Raw genomic sequence first — 20,314 nt, 5'->3', positions numbered from 1 at the left:
CCCACGTGGCAGAGCCAAGGCTGGACAGGGATGACTCCAACTCCCAGGATTGTATTATGCTTATAACGACTTCCTGCCTGTTTGTATTTAAGACAAGGTCTCTCACTGTAGCCTTGACCTCCCGGGCTTGAGCAGTCCTCCCACCTCAGCCTCTGGAGTAGCTGGGAGTTACAGGTGCACACCACCATGCTTGGCTAATTTTTGTATATTTTGCAGAGACAGGGTTTCACTGTGTTGCCCAGGCTGGTCTGGAATTCCTGGGCTCATGTGATCCACCAGCCTCAGCCTCCCAAAGTGCCAGGATTATAGGCGTGAGCCACAACATCCAGCCCCTGTCTCTTTTTTTTTTTTTTTTTTTTTTTTTTTGAGACGGAGTCTCGCTCTGTCGCCCAGGCTGGAGTGCAGTGGCCGGATCTCAGCTCACTGCAAGCTCCGCCTCCCGGGTTTACGCCATTCTCCTGCCTCAGCCTCCCGAGTAGCTGGGACTACAGGCGCCCGCCACCTCGCCCGGCTAGTTTTTTGTATTTTTTAGTAGAGGCGGGGTTTCACCGTGTTAGCCAGGATGGTCTCGATCTCCCGACCTCGTGATCCACCCGTCTCGGCCTCCCAAAGTGCTGGGATTACAGGCTTGAGCCACCGCGCCCGGCCCGGCCCCTGTCTCTTAAAGGTGAACATTTTCCCTAAATACAATGATGTTCAGTTCAAGTATTTGTATCTTACTTACATAGAATATGGAATTATTTCTGTAAACAGAATTTAGTAAAAAATATAAAAATCAGCCAGATGTGTTGGCTTACGCCTGTAATCCCAGCACTTTGGGAGGCCAAGGTGGGCGGATCACAAGGTCAGGAGATAGAGACCACCCTGGCCAACATGGTGAAACCCTGACTCTACTAAAAATATAAAAATTAACTGGGCATGGTGGTGTGCACCTGTAGTCCCAGCTACTTGGGACGCTGAGGCAGGAGAATCGCTTGAACCCGGGAGGCGGAGGTTGCAGTGAACCAAGATCGCGCCACTGCGTCACTGCACTCCATCCTGGTGACAGAGTGAGACTCTGTCTTAAAAAAAAAAAAATATATATATATATATATATATATAAAACTCATAGATTTTTACCTTATTTTACCTTATGACACTGTTGACCAACAGCCAAAGTCAGGATTGGTTATGTAATTCTCAGAGCCCAGAACAAAATGAAAATATGGGTTCCCTTGTTCAAGAATGACTGAGAATTTTAAGATCGGGGACAGCCAAACATTGAGTGTAGGGCCCTTCTGCACACGGACCCTCTACCACGGGGTAGGCCACAAGGCCCACAAAGTCAGCCCTGGACAAGTTATTGATGGTGTATGATAGAACTAAGGTGACAGTTCCCTTTGAGACACACTCTAATCATCAGTGACCACCAGTCAGAAAACAAATGGGCTTAAGCTGCAGGAAGATGAGCCATTCCCAAGGCATTTTCCAATCTGAAAAATAGCGGTCGCAGCTCAGGAATGGAGTTCCGGGTGAGGATGCAGCGGGAGACACAGCCAGGCTTCCCTCCCCAGGAAAGGGCCAGGCCCTGCATAGGAGCTTTCGTGAAAAACCAGGGAGGCTGCAGATTCTCTGGAAATATCAACACGCTGGTGCCACACCTCGATAGAGCTTCCGTCACTCTGCCGTGGAGGGTGCGAGGCTGACCGTCCTAGGCCTTGGGGAGAAATCATGACAGCTGATGCCAGTGCTTGTTACTAGGAAAACACAGTAAGAACCTTCATCCCTAAATGTTTATACCTACTATGTACTCACAAAAATTTTAAAAAAGGATTTACTATGAAAATGTAAAGTATCTCATTAATCTTTATCTTGATCATATGTTGAACTGATAATATTTTGGATATATTGGTTTAAATAAAATATATTAATTTAAAAAAAAAACAAAAAAAAGACAAGGAAAAAAAAAAAGACTTCATCCTGCTGCCTCTGGGAAAGGATCTTGGGTTCATTGGCAGGTAAACGTTCCCCCAAAGGAGGTCCGCTATGAATGCTGGAAACGAACCGTCAGCTGACAAGCATCTGCAGCTCTGAAAACAAGGGCTCCACGCATTGTCCCCGCCAGTGCCCCACCAGCCCACCCCCATCACCTCTATGTCCTCAGCCCCACGTCAGGTTCTGGAAGTTTCCAGGGGAGTGGGCAGTACCCTCAGGGGCTCTTGGGGTGAGGCCTCTTCCATGAATCACATGTGGAAGCCCGGGACCAACCTCAGAGAGGATCATGTCTGAGAAGTCGTCTGAGGGGAAAATATCCACTTAAGAGAGTGGTTCTCCAGGCCTTTGGGGACAAAGGACAAATATTCCTCCCACCCCAATCCCCAACAGGCTCCTTGTTCATTTTTCTTTAAAAAACAAGAAAACAAATCCCCATTCTCCCCAGCCTGAAACAGTGCTCTGGAGGAGCTGCCCTGGCCCCGAGTGTCTTCTCCATAAACACGTCTGGCGAGGAAGGACGGACAACGGCCTCAGGCCCAGCTGGCAGCCAGAAGATCTATGCCTCCCAGCGCCTCCAGGGCCCTTGCAGTCTCGAGAGAGGTGGCTTGGCCACTTTTGCAGATTCCCAGGCCTGGGGCCACTCAGTTGCCTCCCCCAGCCCAGGTGTGCCACAGGACCCTGGCCTCGGAGAGTCTGAAGCCAGGCAGGGAGAAGAGGGTAGAAAATGGTGGTGCTGGGGAGCTGGGCTGTGGGAGTTGGGCTGTGGGAGCTGGGCCAGGCCAGCAAATCATCCCCGAAGGTGGAGAACTGCCGGCTGAGGGCACCGTGGGCCTGGGTCCAGGGCCCAGCGTGGAACCCCTTCTCCTGGAGCACCAGGGGTCACAACAGTCCCTCCACTCCACGATCACGGGTGACCCACGGCCGGGTGCTTTCGGGACGAGACAAAGACAGCGTGTTCCTCCAAGCCCCTGCCTGCTGCTCCGTCACTGGCCATGGTCTGCGTGCCAACAACCTTTTAGGAAGCATCTTGTGCCCACCCTCACCACCCCGCAAAAAACCTGTGTCCAAACACTTGGCAGTGGGCTTCAAACACTCAGGTGCCCCGAGGAGGCGCCGGGAGATGAGCCCAGAGCGCTGACTGGCGAAGGCCCCAGCAGGACTGGGCCGTGGGACTTGCTTGTTTACCTCTTAAGAGAAAAACACAACGAAAAAAGCTTCTGGGTAGAATTGGAAGTTCTGGGGCTCTCGGCGCCTCGGCCTCCGCGCGGTTCTCTTCCTCCCCTCCCCGGCCTGCTTTTCCTCCTTCTTTCCCTCTTTGTTGCCAACCTCAGAGCCGCGGCTGAAACCCAGCCCAGCGTCCGCGAAGCCCGGAAACTTCCAGCTCCGCGACTGTGCAGAAAGTTGGGGGGCGCGGCCGGGGTGACAGCAGCGTCTCGGGAGCGGCCGCGGCGGCCACCCGGGACCTCGGCCTCCTGCGCCTCCCGCTGCCCCAGCCGCGACCGGGGACCTCGGGCAGCCCGCGGGCCGGACGTGAACTTGACCGTCGCTGTGCCCGCCTGGACCGCGGCGCGCTCGGGACGATCTGGTAAGCGCTACCCCTCCCGCCCTCGCCCGGCGGCGCTGGGGTCCGGGTCGGGGTCCGTGGCTCGACCACGAGGGCGTGTCCGGGGCGGCGGGCGCCAGGGCTCCTCGGCCGCTGCACGGGAGCGCACGGCTGAGCCCGAGGCCCGGCCCGGTGAAGTCAGCCCCCAGCCTTCCAAACAAAGACTCGGAAAGTTGGGAAGGGAATCGTTCCCGACATTTTCCCTCCCCTCGGGCTCTGGGTTGCGGCCATCAGGGCTCCTAAAAGGGAAAGGAGAGCTCTCTGGTTTTCTCCTGGTGTTTTCTTCCCTGCGCTTTGCCCCCAACCTTTGGCTGGAGGGAAGGAGGAGGGGGCATGGACGCCCCTCGGGTCCTCAGGTGTTGACCCTCCAAGGTCAAGCTGCCCAGGGACACCACAGGAGGTAAGGGCCTGTGGGATGAGGGACCCCCGACAGCACAAGGAGGCAAGCCCCTCACGGCTGCAATGCTTGGGTCCTGGGGCTCAGATAGAAGTTGCTCCTGATCCCCCCCACCCTCCGTACCATTCTGAGTGACTTCTCTTAGCCGTCCTGGGTGACCCTTCTGAGCAAGACACCCTGGTCACCAACTGTCCTGTTGGCTCTGCTTGGGGCAACCACAGTGCCAAGTGAGCCTGGCAGGTGCTGGGTCACAGGACAGCCATGGATAGGGCCTGGGGAGGAGGAGAAGCCGGGGCCCTGTAGGGCCTGTTCCTTGGGGAGCAGGTGGGGGACTCTGCTGCCGCCCCAATTCCTGCCTGCGACAGGCCCAGCCCATACCTCCAGCTAGCTTCTCTGCATGCCCCTCTGTCTGCCTGAGACAAGGCCTCTGTCCCCGTGAGGGTTCTGATCCCTGGGGGGCACTCCTGGAGTAGAAACCTACCCCACCAGTGGGCGGTGGCAAAGCCCTGGAAACTCACAGAGCTGTCCTGGGCCTGGGCCTCCACAAGCCTCCCAGTTTGATCAGGTGCCCCCAACCACAGCAGGGACCACCTATCAGGTCTTGCTACCCGCGGTGGCCAGGTCCTCAGCCTTCCAGAGACCGTTGCTAACTTGCCTCCATCCCCGGGTGCCTACGCTCCCAAAGTCCTCCTTAGGGGAGCACTCAAGCCAAGAGGGCTGGCCAACCAGAGCCTGAGCGGGTCACCCCACCGTGTCCCTGGACTCTCTGGCAGGGCTGTCACAGGGCAGCCTGCAGGCGTCAGCTGGGGCACAGAGGGGGTTTGCAGTGATGGCAGGGGACGGAGTGCTCAGTCAGCTCCAGCCTGTTGCTACCATGAGGATAAGGGCTGGGGCTGTCCGAGCTTCTGACTTCGGAAGAAATCCAGATTTGTACATGAAATGTCCAAAATTTGAACACATTGCAGGACAGCGGAAACACTGTCGGATCGAACCCAACCCATGCCCCCACCCCAAGTTTGCAACTCCTGTGGATGCCTGAACTGGTTAGTATTCAAAGGAAGGCAGATTTCTTAGTGACCCTGGCCCCAGCCTGAGATTTGAGCAGGAGGCCCCGTGGATCTGGGGAGCAGGGAGGCAGGAGAGTTTGTATCTTACAGATCCAGCACCATGGGGAGGGTCGGCCTCCACAGGCATGAGCTGTCCAGGTAACTAACCCTTGCTTGAGCCCATTTAAAGTTAAAATCTCCCTGAAATGAGGAACCTGACCTGCTCCATCCCCAAACCCTTTGGGGGAGCTTTTATGTCCATTCAATCAGGGTATAATGAAGGAAAGACAGGATGCAGAGAGTGAACTTGAACTTGGACTTTCTTCATGTCCCAGGCAGTGGAGCCGCAGCATGTCGAAAAGCCTGGGCTTATAGGGCAGTTCTGCACTGAGGCAGGCCTGCCTCCGCCTGCCAGCGCTACCTCATTCTAGCTGGGTAACCTCACCTCTCTAGGCCTCAGTTTCCTCATTCATAAAAGGAGCTTAATAAGAGCCGGCAGAACTCACACCTGTAACCCCAGCACTTTGGGAGGCCAAGGCAGACAGATCATGAGGTCAGGAGTTCGAGACCAGCCTGGCCAACATGGTGAAACCCCGTCTCTACTAAAACTACAACAATTAGCCAGGTGTGGTGGCACACACCTGTAGTCCCAGCTACTCAGAAGCCTGAGGCAGGAGAATCGCTTGAACCCGGGAGGCGGAGGTTGCAGTGAGCCGAGGTTGTGCCACTGCACTCCAGCCTGGGTGACAGAGCAAGACTCTGTCTAAAAAAAAAAAAAAAAAGAGTAAAAAAAGAGTTCTATCTCAGTCGCATTGTTGGGAGAATGGTGACAATCCCTGTGAACATGGAGCACTCCGCTAGCACACGGCAGGCACTCAGCATCAGTGGCTGCTGGCTTCTCTCACACATCACCTACTTCTGGGCAGCTCAGGAATTTCTCTCCTGCATCTCATGTCAACTTTGCATCGCTTGCCTCACCACCTTCTGGTGCTTGTTTCCATACCCTAAAGGAAACACTCACTGAACACCTCCCCCACACCTATACTCCTGTATGGAGTACTAGGCACAGAGAGGTAAGATGACAAGGTCCTGCCTTAGAAGCTGCCAGATGCCCTGTGCAGTGACACCCTCAGGTGAGCTTCTCTAGGCTAATGCCAGAGAAGGTGTTTCCTGTGCAGCCTTTGTTGAATGCCTCCAGAGACAGGCAGCTCACCACCTATCTGGCAGTGTGGCTGTAGAAGCTGTAGGACAGGGTCACCCAGGCATCCTTGAGCCTTAACTGGTAGAAAGAGATGCAGGGCAGGTCCACAGACAGTGCCCCTGAGTCAGAGGCACCTGGTTTTACTGGAGAAAACACATACCTCATAAGAAATTTCTGAAAATTTGGTGAGGTGTACAGAAAGATTTCAGTCTCCAGAAAAAGCACTGCAAATGCTCATGCATGTTTTTACAGAACAGAGCCCTGTTTCCTCTTTTTGCCGACAGCCCATTTAGCAATGCCAGGGCTGTGCTGGTGACCACACCCACTTCCTAACAAGGCAGCCACTGTCCCAGGGGACAGCCAATATATGCTTTGATTTTCCGAGGTTAGTGTCCTTGGGCCCCTGATTTTGGAAAGCCTGGACAAAATATAAGGAGTCACTGCATGGAAAATAAACCTACTCCAGAGAGCTGGCTGCTGTATTCAGGAAACTGGAGAGAAAGGTCAAGGTGTTCTGAGGCCCCAGGGTTCCTCGCCAGGATCGGCTATAGAGTTTGCAGGAGCCGGGTAAGGTGAGAATGTGGCGCCCTGGTTTGAAAATGCCTGAGAGTTACAAGATGGTGACGATGGTGCGCATTAAAATGAGCTTGGGGCCCTTCCGAGTGCAGGGCCTTCCTAAGCTCAGGGCCCCGTGCAGTGGTACGGGTCACAAACCCACAAAGCCAGCCCTGCCCCTCACACGTGTTCGTGCCACATGCTGAGGCCCAGGGAGGGACCAAAGGCAGCTTCAGTGAAGGAGTACAACTCCTCGTCTTTGCCATTCTTTTTTTTTTTTTTTTTTTGCCATCATTGATGTTCCACGCTAATTTTAGAACACTTTGAGTCCTCACAAAAGAAAAACATTTTTCAATCACCTATGAAACCACACTCAGAGATAGCCACTGGAAAGGCCTCACCCAGATTCTGCCAAAACTTTTTTTTTTTTTTTTTTTTTTTTGAGATGGAGTCTCGTTCTGTCGCCCAGACTGGAGTGCAGTGGTGCAATCTCGGCTCACTGCAACCTCTCCTTCCTGGGTTCAAGCGATTCTCCTGACTCAGTCTCCCAGGTGGCTGGGACTACAGGCGCCCACCATCACGCCTGGCTAATTTTGGTATTTTTAGTAGAGATGGGGTTTCACTATGTTGGCCAGACTGGTCTCGAATTCCTGACCTCAGGTGATCCACCTGCCTCAGCTTTCCACAGTACTGGGATTACAGATGTGAGCCACTGCACCTAGTCTGTCAAAACATATTTTAAGCAAAATTAGCATCTTATTAGGTGTATCATTTTATCTTCTGCTTGTTTCATTAATACTTTATCACAATATTTTCCTAAGTCAGAAGATACAGTCCTGCAAATGAATTTTGATGACTATTTAGCATTCCACTGGACAGAAGTCCTTAACTAACCCTTATTATCAGGCCGTTGGGTTCTTCCCAGTTATTTCCAGTTTTCCCCATTATAGGCAACACTTCCAGAACATTTGTCTGCACTTTGCTGATTACCTCCAGCTTTAGTGGTGGGACTCCCAGTTAAGTCATTAGGGGTGACATTTTGGCTCCAGAACCCTCTTGGGGTGGTCTCTGAAGACCAAGTACCTCAGCCCCCATGCCTCATGCAGTGATGATCCCACACCACAGCCCTGGCATCTTTCTTTTTCTTTCTTTTTTTTTTCTTTTTTTTTTGAGATAGAGTCTTACTGTCATCCAGGGCTGGAGTGCAGTGGCACTACCTCAGCTCACTGCAACCTCTGCCTCCCGGGTTCAAGTGATTCTCCTGCCTCAGCCTCCGAAGTAGCTGGGACTGCAGGCACGTGCCACCATGCCCGGCTAATTTTTTGTATTTTTAGTAGAGACACGTTTTACCATGTTAGCCAGGATAGTCTCGATCTCCTGACCTTGTGATCTATCCACCTCAGCCTCCCAAAGTGCTGGGATTACAGGCATGAGCCACCGCACCCGGCCCTGACTTTCAAGAGAAAAACCTGACTTTTCCCACAACTGACTTGACTGGCAGCGTAGGCAAAGACTCGAAGTGAGTCTGGAGCGCTGACTGCCTGCCCTGCACTGGCTGTGTTGATCGCCATCTGTGAGGTGCTACCTTCATCCCCAGGTACAGACAAGGACCCCAGGCTCAATGGGCTGAGGCACTGGCCCAGGGAAACTCCCTGCCGCCCTTATTGTGAGGAGGACACATTTGTGACTCTGAAGCAGAAAGGACCCTTTGTCCTGCCAAACCATGGGCAGGATTCGGGGGTCCACATGTGGCTGCTCGGGTGGCCTGACCACTGAGCCTGTCAGGCCGGGGTTGGGAGGAGGACACTAGCCTGGTGCCTGCTCACAGGGAGCACTCAACAAACAGCAGCAGGAGGAAGAGGAGAGGACGGGGCAGCAGCAGCAGGAGGGGAGGCTCTGCGGGCATCTCCCAGCTGGCGAAGGCTCCTGAGAGCAGGGATCAGGTCTGCGGCCCCAGGGCCAGCCCAGCAGGGGAGCAAGGTGTGTGAACACATCGACGAGGGCTGTGTCCTTCTTCCCCTTCACAGGCAGCTGGGCATGTCCGGGCCAGAGGGGAGGGCCTGTTAGTTTCCTGTGGCAGCCATGTAACAACTTCTGGCTGACTTAGTGGCTTAAGCAACACACATTTATTACCTTACAGTCAAGGGGGTCAGATGTCTGAGGTGGGGCTCCCAGGGCTAAAATCCAGGTGTTGGCAGGGCTAGTTCCTCCTGGAACTCCAGGGGAAAAATCCATACCTTGCCTTTTCTGGCCTCTGGCGGCACCTGCTCCTTGGCTCCTCCTCCCTTCTTCCATCTTTAAAGCCAGCAGCGTCCCCTCGTTCTGTCTCTGACCACAGCAGGGAAGGAGTCTCTGCTTTTAAGGTTTCGTGTGACTAGACTGGGTGCACGTGGCTAATCCAGGCTACCCTCCCACTGCAGATTTTTAACTCAATCACACACCTGCAAAGTCCCTTTGGTCTAGTGCGGTAACACTTTCCCAGGTTCCAGGGATTAGGGCTCGGACATCTTGGGGACATTATTCTGCCCAGCAAAGGTGGTATCAGGGAGTCTGAGCATCTGAACCTCCCCAGGGGACTGAAGGAATGCCTGCAGTGTCCTCTTCCCCGTCCTCAGCAGCTGTGAGTCCAGAACAGAGGCCATCTACAAGGTCACACCTGGAGAGATCCAGGGAAACTGAGGTCACAGAGGTCTTGCCCAGGACCCCAGGCCAAGTCCTGTGTTGTCTTCCACAGATGTCCCCCTTCCCCACCACCCTGTAATGCACTGGCCAGGGGGTGGCAGCGTTTTGGCCTGGAGGGACACCAGCCTGAGGACTCTGCGGAGCTCTGGGCCTAGGGGGAAGGCGGGAGGGACTGTCATCTATTGGGTGACTTCCCCACACCAGGGGCCGCTTTACGGAGGTTACCTTTTCACCCCCCAAGTCCCATGGGAAGTACAGATTTGTTTCCTCAGTGCAGATTTGTTTCCTCATCTCATAGGTAAGGAAGTTGAGGCCCTCAAAGGGTCAGTGGCTTGTCCGTGGAGAAGAGTCTGGTCCTCCCAAGAAGCCTGTGGCTGGTGGAGAAGCGGGTGTGAATGGGCTGTCCTATGAGCAGGAGGGTGGGTGTGCGGTGATGTCGGCGTGGTCCCTGTGGAGCCCTGTGCACAGGCCTGTGCATCCGCTGACAGGCAGCCGAGAAGACCTGCAGTCACATCGCTGATGGTAAAGCTGTAGCAACAGGCTCAGAGAGGTGTGTTAGTTTTCCCAGAGACACACAGCTCTCTGGAAGAGTGCCATCCTCTGAGCTCCTTTGCCTGGTGTTTTGCATCCCTTGCCCCATGGGCACATGTAGGAGCAGAGTTCCTTGGGGTTCGATCTGTGGGGTGGTTTGTGAGGGGGACTGTGTCATCCATTGTGGAACAGACTTAGCTGCCTCTCTGTAAAACATTTTTGCCTGACGTGAATTCTCTCCCTTGACTGGGGGCCAGCACAGTGCATAGTAGGGTGGTTAAGAGCCCTGGGTTTGGGCTGAGTACAGTAGCTCATACCTGTAATTCCAGCACACTGGGAGACCGAGGCAGGAAGACATGAGCCCAGGAGTTTGAGACCAACCTGAGCAACAAAAGTTAAACAAAAAAGAAATTAGCTGGGCGTGGTGGCACATGCCTGTAGTCCCAGCTACTTAGGTGGCTGAGGCAGGAGGATAACTTGAGCCTGAGAGGTTGAGGCTGCAGTGAGCTATGATCATACCACTGCACTCCAGCAGGGGCAACAGAGCAAGACCCCATCTCAAAAAAAAAGAAAAGAAAAGCCTTGGGACGGGCGCTGGGTTGCTCTTAAATCCCAGGGCCCCCACTTTGGTGTGATCTCAGGTATGCTCCTGACCGCTCTGTGCCCGAGTTCCCCCAGCTGTAAAGGGGGGTGATAATAATGCTGCCCAGACCCCAGAGGACACCGAGGAGGCTCTTGCTGGGCAACTGGTCCTGCCCCAGAGCCCTTCCACTCCACGCACCCCTGCGTACACTCAAGGGCAGATGGGCCCCCCACAACCAAGCCAGGCCTGGTGGCCCTAGGACACTCTTGGTCACAAGATTTCAGATTATTTTCTCAGCAAATTTCTGACCACTGTCCTGGGGCCTCAGCAGGGGCAGAGCTGCATGGTCCTGGGTCTATCTGGACTTGTTCTGGCTCCAACTTCAGCCCACCACAAGGACAAGGGTTCTGGGAACTCAGGCAGGCTCTCTGCCAACCAGGAGCCACTCTTGCTCGCCTGGACCCCACGGGGCAGGAATAGTGGGCATTCATATCATTCCCATTTTGCAGCCAGGCAGACCGAGACCCAGAGAGGCCAGATAACCTGCCTCAGGTCACACAGTTGGCAAAGGATAGGGCCAAACCTTGGTGATGGCCAGACTCTAAATCCAGGGCCACTTCTTGCCTTAGGAATATAGTCTTCCCTGGCACTCACTTAGCCAAGAATCTTTCTAGAAGGGGGGCAGGCCTTCCTGCCCCATTCCCGGAACAGGCCGGCTGCTTTCAGGGCCAGAAGAGCCATGGAACAGCCCTTTGGAGGAGGAGGCTTGTGAGAATGTGTAGGGGTCGCAGAGCCTCCCCAGGCAGGGCAGCACTGCAGCTTGCATGTGGCAGGGGTGTGGGGTGAAGCTGTGCAGGGCAAAGGACAAGTCAGTCGCCACTGGAAGTGCCCTACTCGGGGGCCTCGGTGTGTCTCTTTCCCCAGCACTGGCATGGCACATTTTGACCTGAGCAATGGTGAGCTGCCCGGAATATGAACAGGAGGAAGACAACCTTCCCCAGGCAGCATGTGAGGCTGGGGTGGCACTCGACACAGGATGGCAGCAAAGGGCATGCCGCCCTCCAGGCCGAGGGTCTCGGGAGCCTCCCTTCCCAACCCCTGCTGTGGCCTCTCCCTCAGGCCTGGCATGGGAGGAGTTAAGCAGCCGCGGGCACCTTGGCACATTACGCTGCCCAGAGTGTCCGGCTCCCCACCCCCACTGCTTTTCTTCCTTTTTGCCTTTTTCCTTCTTAATTAATCATACGCTGCTGCCCAATTTAAATATGGAAATGCCCAGGCCGAGGCGATGCAATTATTCATGAGGGCCGGGCGGCTGTCCGGGGCTCTCGGGCTGTGGGGAGTACCGTGGCATCGCCTCGGTTCTGATGTGTGTGAAATTATGTGCACAAAAGGCGCCTCCTTATCTGGGTGTGTGAACTAAATAAATAAATAAGGGCTTTTGTTTGTTTGCCGGCTCCTGCACATGGCTGCTGGGACTCAAGCGCTCATGTTGTCTGCGCCTCTGTGGGACTCGGGAGACAGGAGGCAGGGGAGGCCCCCGCAGGCCGGCCTGGGGCTGGGGGCTGGGGGCCGGGGGCCGGCCACCAGGCACCTGGGGCCCTCTCCCTCCCCTGGCACCACCCTCACCCCGCAGCCACCCCCCCATACACACCCTCGCCGGAAAGTTCGCCCTGCCCGGGCTGGGCTCCCAGGCAGCCTGGCACGGTGCCAGGCTCGCCGCCGAGCTCGGGCAGCAGGGTGGGGCGAACGCAGAGCACGGAGGACGGGGCCGGGCGACCTGGGCACCAGCAGGACCTGAGGCCAGGAGCCGGGGGCCCAGAAGGTGAGGGCACCCCAAGTGGGCGCAGGGTGGGAGCTCTGCGGGCAGCAGGCCCTGCGGCCGGGCCCAGGAGCAGGCCTCGTGGGGGTGGGGGGTTGGAGCGGAGGCTGGCAGAGGAGGCAGGCACAAAGGAGGGCAGTGCCAGGCAGCTGCGGCCGACGCGGGCATCGCTGCCTGCCTGCCCCCAGCCGGCTGGGGCTGGCCTGGGCTCCGAGCGGAGGACGCGTGTGCAGGGGGCCAGGCAGGAGCGGCAGATACCGAGCCGAGCCGTGGCCACAGGGCCAGCCGCGCGCAGTCGGAGGAAGGGCCGGAGCGAGGCGGGGCCCGGGGCTGTCAAGGAGAAAAACATCCCAAGGCCTGCAAATTGCTGCTCTCAGCTTTTTTCCCCCCTCCTCCTGCTTCGGGGGTGGGGGTGGGGGGCGAAAAAAAAGCAGCGCTTCCTCTGGAGGCGGATGCAAAAAGGATGCAGAATTTTAACCATCTCCTGCACCGGCCCTCCTTCCTGAGCAGGGTTTGGGCCCTGGCCTGGCGCCGAGGCACCCTGGGAAGGGAAAGGCCAGAGCAGCCGATACCGGTTCTGGGGGACGCCGGAAAGCCCAGCCTCCTCTGCACCTCCATCCAGAACGGGAGGCCCCACAGCACCTGCAGCAGGGGTGGAGGATGGGAGGCGGAAGGGGCCTGGTGCCTTCGGAGGCTGCACCTCACGGTACCAGTCACTACCCAGGGCAGCACGCCTGTTTGCTGGCCTCCTCTTGGTGTTAAACTTGGTGTCCAAGTCCCTGATTGGAGACCCCAGCCCTGTACTGGGTGGGGGTCTTGGGGCCCCCTGACTTGGGGGCCCACTGACTTGGGGCCTTCAACCACACTGGCATCCCAGGCCTTCTTCTTGACTAATTTCTGTTTTAAAAATAATGTGGAACGTTTTCTGGCATCTGGTGAGGACTTCACACACTGTACATTCAAGGCAGGACTTAAGGAATGAGTTCACAAGGTATCTGGTCACTGGACAAATGGCGGGCAAGCCCCGTGTGCTCCTCACTGGGTGAGACTCAGGGGCATGGGTTCAGGCAAGGGATCTCAGAGGGATGGTCTGGGCCCACATGCCCACAAGGCACAGAGCCTAGGGTCCATGAAATGTTTTCATTTTAATTTCTTTTAAAATCATAAGAAAAAAACGACTATAAAAATAATGAATATATGATAATGAATTCGACCTGGTTATATTAGTCTTTAATCTGATGCAGTCATAAAATAGAATTTTTAGTATTCTTGGAGGAAGGGAACCAGGAAGCCGAAAGTGCCCTGGCCCATGAAAGGCAGGTGTGGCCTGGGTTGGTCCTGTCTGTCCCAGGACAAAGGGTCGGATGTCTGGGTCCAGGGGTGGGGTTAGGAGCATCTGGGTGCCCTGTGAATCTGGCCTCCATGAAGGCTAGCCGGGACAGGTTGCTCCAGCCTGCGGCGGACAGGAGCCAGGGCTGTGTGTGTCTGTACGTGTCCATGTATGTGCATGTGGGTGTGCAGGCATACTCGTGTGCATGCCAGTGTTTGACAAAGGATTCCCAGACACCTGCGTGTGTAAGTCCCAATTCTCAAAACAGGGGAATGCAAGGCCAGGGTCAGGAGACAGTGTGGCTGCGAGGGCCTTGTATTCCTGACAATGATGGGTGGGGAGTGCCATTGTCTCCCTAGGAGAAGGCAGCCTTCAAGGTCCCAGTGCCCCCAAACCCATGAGCTCACACAAAACAACGCGAGCCACAAATGCGAGCCACATCTGTAATTTAACATCTTCTAATAGCCACATTTTTGGAAAGTGAAAATAAGCAGGTGAGATTCACTTTAGTACTAAAATTCATTTTAATCTAACATAAATTTCCAAAATCCTATTTCAATGTGTTGCTTGTATGAAACTGTGAATGGGATATTTTGCCATTTTTTCCATATTCGATTTGGCCTCTCCCCATTTCAATGGCTCAGTTGCTGCATGTGGAGAAGGGGCTGCCATGGCAGGCATGCAGGTTTAGTAGGTCCCTGTGCCCCCCACTTCCCCACCCAGAGTAGGGGAGACTGGTTTTCTGCCTCTTTTTTTGCTGGTGGCCCTTCCTGGCCAGGGAAGGGGATGCTTCCACTGGTTCATCGGCCCCCAGCAACCCTGAGAGCTGAAAGAATGGATGTTGGGGCTGCAGGTTCCAGAATGAGGGGGGCTGCTGGAAAGGGTTCTTCGGCTGTGCTCCCAGACGCCAGGGGACGACACAAAGGGCTGACTTCAGACTCACAATAGTGGGGCGGTTAGTCACAGTGCCAGGGCAGCGGGCAGGCAGACAGAGCCCCCTGTGTCTGCGCCTGGTCGGGCTGGGCCCTGCAGCCCCCATTTCCCCAGCTGGCTTCCCACCCCACCCCTGCCCGCTCCCCACATTAACCCCCTGCCGCCTGCTGCCTACCTGGCAGCCTGGCCGGGGCTCCCTTGGCCAGGCTCTGGTTTCCACCAGCCACCCTGGCCAGAGGCGTGCTCCTTCTAGAAGCCGGGCTCAAGCCTGTATTATTTCACGGGCCTGTCTCAGGAAGCAGGCGTTGGAACAGCTCCGTCACCGTGGCTGGGCAGCGTCCATGCAGCCTGAGAAAGGAGGTTTTCATATTAGTTAGAGGCTCCCCACTTAAAGATTTCATCAGCATTTGCAAGTATTCGCCATTCAAGGACTGTGCATTTCTGGAAACAATGAAAAGCCAAAACTGTGAAAAATTAAGGAGTGGCCCTGAAGCTGGTGTCTGTAACTACACATTTTAAAGTGAACAGACTGATATAAATATTTTAATCCTGTGCCTAGATAGATGGATAAGATAAAATAAATTAGTCATGTTCTGGCCCAGTCTGGAGACTATCTGAAAGCAAGACAAATGTCAGCATTTGCTGTTTAGGGTTACAATTAAAATCTCTCCTAGATTGAGCTTCTAGAGCCTCAGAGATGGAATTCGCTGTTTTGCCGCGATTTGACATTAAATTATTGACCGATGGGGAGGAGGGTAACTTCCCCTGAAAAGGTATAAAATGAAGTTGTCAGTCTCTCTTTTTAATTAAAAAAAAATCTCTGCAAAGATTCTGCATTCTGGCTTTTCTTTGCGAAATTAAAGTGGCATGTGTTTTTATTTTAGAAGGCAGAGATGTTTTGCTGTGCCCGGTGTGAGGAAGCGAAGGAAAAGAAAGATCTTTTGAAAATGTGTGCATCTACTTGCAGCTTAGAAATTCCAAGTGCCAGACATTTTTCTTGGAGGAAATAAATGTCTCAATTTATTAATCTTACCTGTTGATTATGTTCTGGAATGATTTATTTCATAATTTAATCCTTGTCTAGAACTGAGGCCATCTTTGGAAAGTAAAAGACCTAGGTCTCGTTGGTCCAGGAGACATTGTGGCCTTCTGTTAAAATCATTGACTGCCAGGATCAGGGTCCAGGCGGCTCTCGGACGGAACCGGTCTGTGCTAGGCAGCCCGGCCCACTCGGCCTTCAAAAAACAAGGGATGGGAGACATATGCTCTGCTCACATCATTTTGTTTTGATTTATTTTAAACTGCTTAAGATGATTTTAGCACAAAGAGTGGTGTATCTCACTTGCATTCTGAGAGCCACTGGATTTTCAAGCTAGAGTACAATTTTTTTTTTAATCCAAATTTAGAAATTGCCTTTTAGAGTAGACAACAGCATGCTAGTTTGCCTTTTAACTCACTTTTAAAGAAAGATACTTAAGATCAAGTACATTGAATTTGGAGATTGGTCCCCCTCCGTTATTAGGGGCTGGAAATGGCCCAGTTTTCAAAAATAAGGTCAGAAAAGGGGTGTTTCTGGCCTAAGAGTTCTTCCAGGCTGGGCTCGTACCACAGAGATTCTTCCACACACATGTCCTGAGTTCTTGCCCTATACATAATTTTTTCTTCCAAGGAGGAGTGTGACATTCAGTTCCAATGTCATCGTGTGGAAAAGAGTCCCTGCCTGGCTGAGAAACTGTCACAGGCAGCCGGGCCACCTCCCAGCATGACCTACAAGCCCGATGGTGCCCCTCGAGTGGTTTAGGACCCGCACAAATACCATTCTTTTAAAGCAAGCCAACACATTCTTCATGAATTACAGTTCCACCCTGGCTGCTGGTACTACCTCTAATAGTGGAAAAAAATTTAAAAGATTGGGGACAACAGGAAACACATTGGATCCCCAAGGGAAACGGCCTGGAAGCTACAGTAGGGACATGGGTGACCCAAGGGCTCTGGTCAAGTCCTGGGGCTGTTCCCTTTATTCCTCCAAGCCTCAGCTCCCCGGATTTAAAGTGAGAACAGCACCCAGCCCAGCCCACTGTCAAGGGCTGTTGCAGGAATATGACAACAGCCACCAATATTTGCATAGCAGAGATGCCCAGTTTCATTTTCTATTTGAAAGTTTCTCTGAAGGGGGATGTGCTAGAGACACAAGAACAACTGCTACCATCTTAATAACTTTTCTGGCAATACACGACGATGGTTGTTTATATTAATCTCATAACTATTAACAATAATTCATTTCATTCTCATAATGAATTATATCTATTTGACTTATAATATATATAATCATATCAGTAATATAGTCCTTTTCCAATCATGAAAGCAACATATGCTCACTATAGAAAATTTGGAAAATACAGAAAAATGCACATAAGGGAAAAATTATTCATCCTTTCTCCCACGCAGAGACAAGCTCTGGTCACATTTTCCTGTGTTTCCTTCCAGGCTCTGCTCTCTGCCGAGCAGCTTTCATCAATTCTCCTAGCATCTATTTTCAGATAACTCCATGGGCTTTTGTGATTGGTCCCTCCTTGTCACCTTGGCCTTTCTGGTCCTCAGTGGCAGTTCTTTCTCTCTGACTGCCTCCTTCAGGAGGGCCTGGCTCAAGGTCTGGGTGTTCAGGGAGAAGACCTCGTGCTCCACGGCACCCAGCCTCCTTGTCCTGCCGTGCTGGGAGCCCTGTTGGGGCAGTCCAGACACACGGCCAGCACAGCCCCACGGCAAAGCCAGGCCTGCAGGTGGGCTTAGGGCGTCAGGGAGCCGGAGCGAGTGGTATGAAACCCATTATCTCGCAGGGCCCGAGCTGTGGAGGTGAGCACGCTAGGTCTTCCCGTGCAGGAGAGGGCTGGGAGGTGGGAAGATGCAGGCAGGCCGTCCCCGACAGAAAACCCAGGAACACTGCAGCATGGATTGCGGGGAGCAGGGGAGAGCGTATAAAAAGCAGCTTCGATGCTTGAATTCTCAGCAAAGAAAGATGCTCGGGCCAAATCAAACAAACCACTTCTTAGACATGCAAAGTTTCATCGGAACTGTTAGGATAACGTTTCCAAGGTGTTCAGCTTTATGGCCCTGACTTACACCCGCTGCGTGGTTGGGGGTTAGTGCCAAGTGGTTTGGTAGGCAGAAATCCACCAGAACTTCAGTGCAAGGGCACAGTCCCCCAATACCATGTCACAGTCATGCACGTGCCTTGGCCGACCCCACAAGTCCATCAGGAAAAAGTTCCACAGAACCAGGCCTCTGGAGGGGGAACCACACAGACCTCCCTATTGCCTTCTGAGTAACTGATCCAAAGGCATTTCTAGAATAGCCGGGTACATTCGTGATAGGAGAAATGAAGTCTATGGGGTCTACCTTAACCCCCTTAGAATAATGCAGTGGCCTCAACGTCTTAACAATAGATCATTCGAGATTTATTAATAACCCAAGTTGCAGACAAACTTCACAGGCGAGATCATAGGTTGCAGTGTTCATTACAGTATAGACCTATTAGGGGGACATGACAGTAAATTATCCCATAGCGAAATAATGGAACATTGTGTCACCCTTAAAACGGTGTTGACATTTTGGGAGACCAAGGCGGGTGGATCACTTGAGGTCAGGAGTCCGAGACCAGTCTGACCAACATGGTGAAACCCTGTCTCTACTAGAAATACAAAAATTAGCTGGGTGTGGTGGCTTATGCCTGTAATCCCAGCTAGTCAGGAGGCTGAGGCAGGAAAATTGCTTGAACTTGGGAGGCGGAGGTTGCAGTGAGCCGAGCTCACACCATTGCACTCCAGCCTGGGTGACAAGAGTGAAACTCCATCTCAATAAATAAATAAATAAATAATAAAATGGTGTTGACAAAAAGTTTGGAATGGCATGGCTGTGTATGGGATACATTACCTTCCTACAGTATATACATATGTAAGATATGTCTGTGTATGCATATGTGTGCTGAACAATAGTTGGGAGGGAATTACAACAGAATATTATTTCTGGATCATGGCATGTAGGTGAATTTTCCTTTTTTTGTGTATACTTAACTCATATTTTTTATTTACTACTGAAATTATCTGTATCTCAAATATCTATCTTTATATTTTATTCTTAAGTTGCACATAATTTACACTTTCCTGTGCCTTCCTTAAACACGTGGCATTTTTATAATCAGGGAAAAACTATTTTTAAAGACTCATTATAGAAAGATAGACAAACAGAGACAAATGGCATGTTTTCTTTCAGTCATTGGGGATGGATGATACACGTAGCAGAAGTATTCGTTAGACCAACAAATAGGAATAGTAAGTCAATATTGTTCTTTCTTTCATAAAAGATTTATATGTTGGTAGCTTATTAATCAAATACTACGTGAGTTTTCTAAGCAAACACATATACTTGTACACCAGGGCAGAAAAATCTCAATTAAGATTTTGTGTGGACTCGAGAAGTGTTTTTGTTCCCTAAACAATAGCATTAAGAAGGGAGGAAAAAGGCCCGACATCTTCTTGGATCCTTGGTTGGATGACAACCCTCCCGTGGTGAGACGTGGGGCCTGATTTTCAGTTTGAGTTTTCTGCTTCCCTTGTTTGGTTTTTTAAAGATAATTTAAAAGATTCTGAAAGTTTATTACTGGAGAAGTCCATAGATCCTGAATTTATAGTGTCAGATTAATAAATTGTGGTCTTTGAGTGGGAATCTTAGTGGTTTATTTAGACTCATCAGTTGCCTTATTATTTTTCTAAAAGAAAGAAAACATTTTTTTTTTTTAAGCTTATATTGCCCTTAAAATATTTCTCTGCACTCTTAGGTCACCTGTCTATTCACGCCAGGAGCACATCGCTTGTGTTACAAGACTAGAATTTTCTTCCTTAACCATAATGTGCCAGGATTTTGTTATATGGAAAAATCTGTCCATGTTTCCAACTAATATTTCTTAGCCTTCAGGCAAGTGCGACTTGCTTCCCTGTAAAATGAATTCCCAGGACCTACGGTATCGGGACAGGCAGAATTCTTTAAAATGCAGGGCCCGGGGCGACCCCACCACGTCCCGGTTGGCTCCGGACGGTCCCGGGCTGCCCGCCGGCCGCACAGCCCCCTCTCCCGGGCCCGGCCGGCCGCAGCCTCAGTTTCCCCGTCAGAGCGGGGCGGAGGCGAGGCTGGGGGCGCCCGGGCGGCGGGGACGGGGCTGACTCGGCCAGGCGCACCCGGCTGGGAGGTCGCGCGGGCCCGGGAGCCTCCAGCAGCCCGCCCGGGCCTCCAGGGCGCGACCCCCTAATCCGCTTTAGTCAATATATTGTGAGCTCCGCTCGGGCAAAGTAAACAGGCGCCGAACAAAGCGGCGGCCGCCGCCGGCGACTCCTGACCCCGGGGTCGCGCCCTTTGTTCGCCCTCAATAGGGCAGCCCCGCCGCCCGGCCCGCGGCTAATTGGGGCGCGTGCCGTCGCCTCTGCCCGGACGCGCCCTCGGACGCAGGGCCCGGACCCGCCCGCCGACTCCGACCCGACCCGGGCCTCGGACCCCGGCTCGAACCCTCGTCCCTGCCGAGGCGGACCGCGGGCCCAGACTCCGACTCCAGGCCTCGTTTCGAACCCGGGGGACCCGCCGGGACCCGCCCCGCCCCGCCCCGCCCCGCC

The 20,314-nt window shown here is 53.2% G+C and overlaps 1 protein-coding gene and 1 long non-coding RNA gene across 2 annotated transcripts; one reads left to right on the top strand and one right to left on the bottom strand.

Annotated features, from left to right (window-relative positions):
• Window positions 1-9,291: 9,291 nt before the first annotated feature.
• On the bottom strand, window positions 9,292-12,559 carry PRR34 (proline rich 34). The gene is given in 3 exon segments (XM_025399944.1): window positions 9,292-10,370; window positions 12,224-12,487; window positions 12,489-12,559. Coding segments are annotated over 3 exon segments (405 nt in total). The 3' UTR covers window positions 9,292-10,300.
• Window positions 12,320-16,994, top strand: LOC112633358. The gene is made up of 3 exons (XR_003121513.1): window positions 12,320-12,394; window positions 15,329-15,427; window positions 15,539-16,994. It is a non-coding gene; the product is annotated as an uncharacterized LOC112633358 (long non-coding RNA).
• The last annotated feature ends 3,320 nt before the right edge of the window (window positions 16,995-20,314 follow it).

Source organism: Theropithecus gelada, chromosome 10 (genome assembly GCF_003255815.1).
Source record: "Theropithecus gelada isolate Dixy chromosome 10, Tgel_1.0, whole genome shotgun sequence".
NCBI lineage: Eukaryota > Metazoa > Chordata > Mammalia > Primates > Cercopithecidae > Theropithecus > Theropithecus gelada.
The sequence above is the reverse complement of the archived record's forward strand: the minus strand, read 5'-3'. Positions and strand labels throughout refer to the sequence as shown.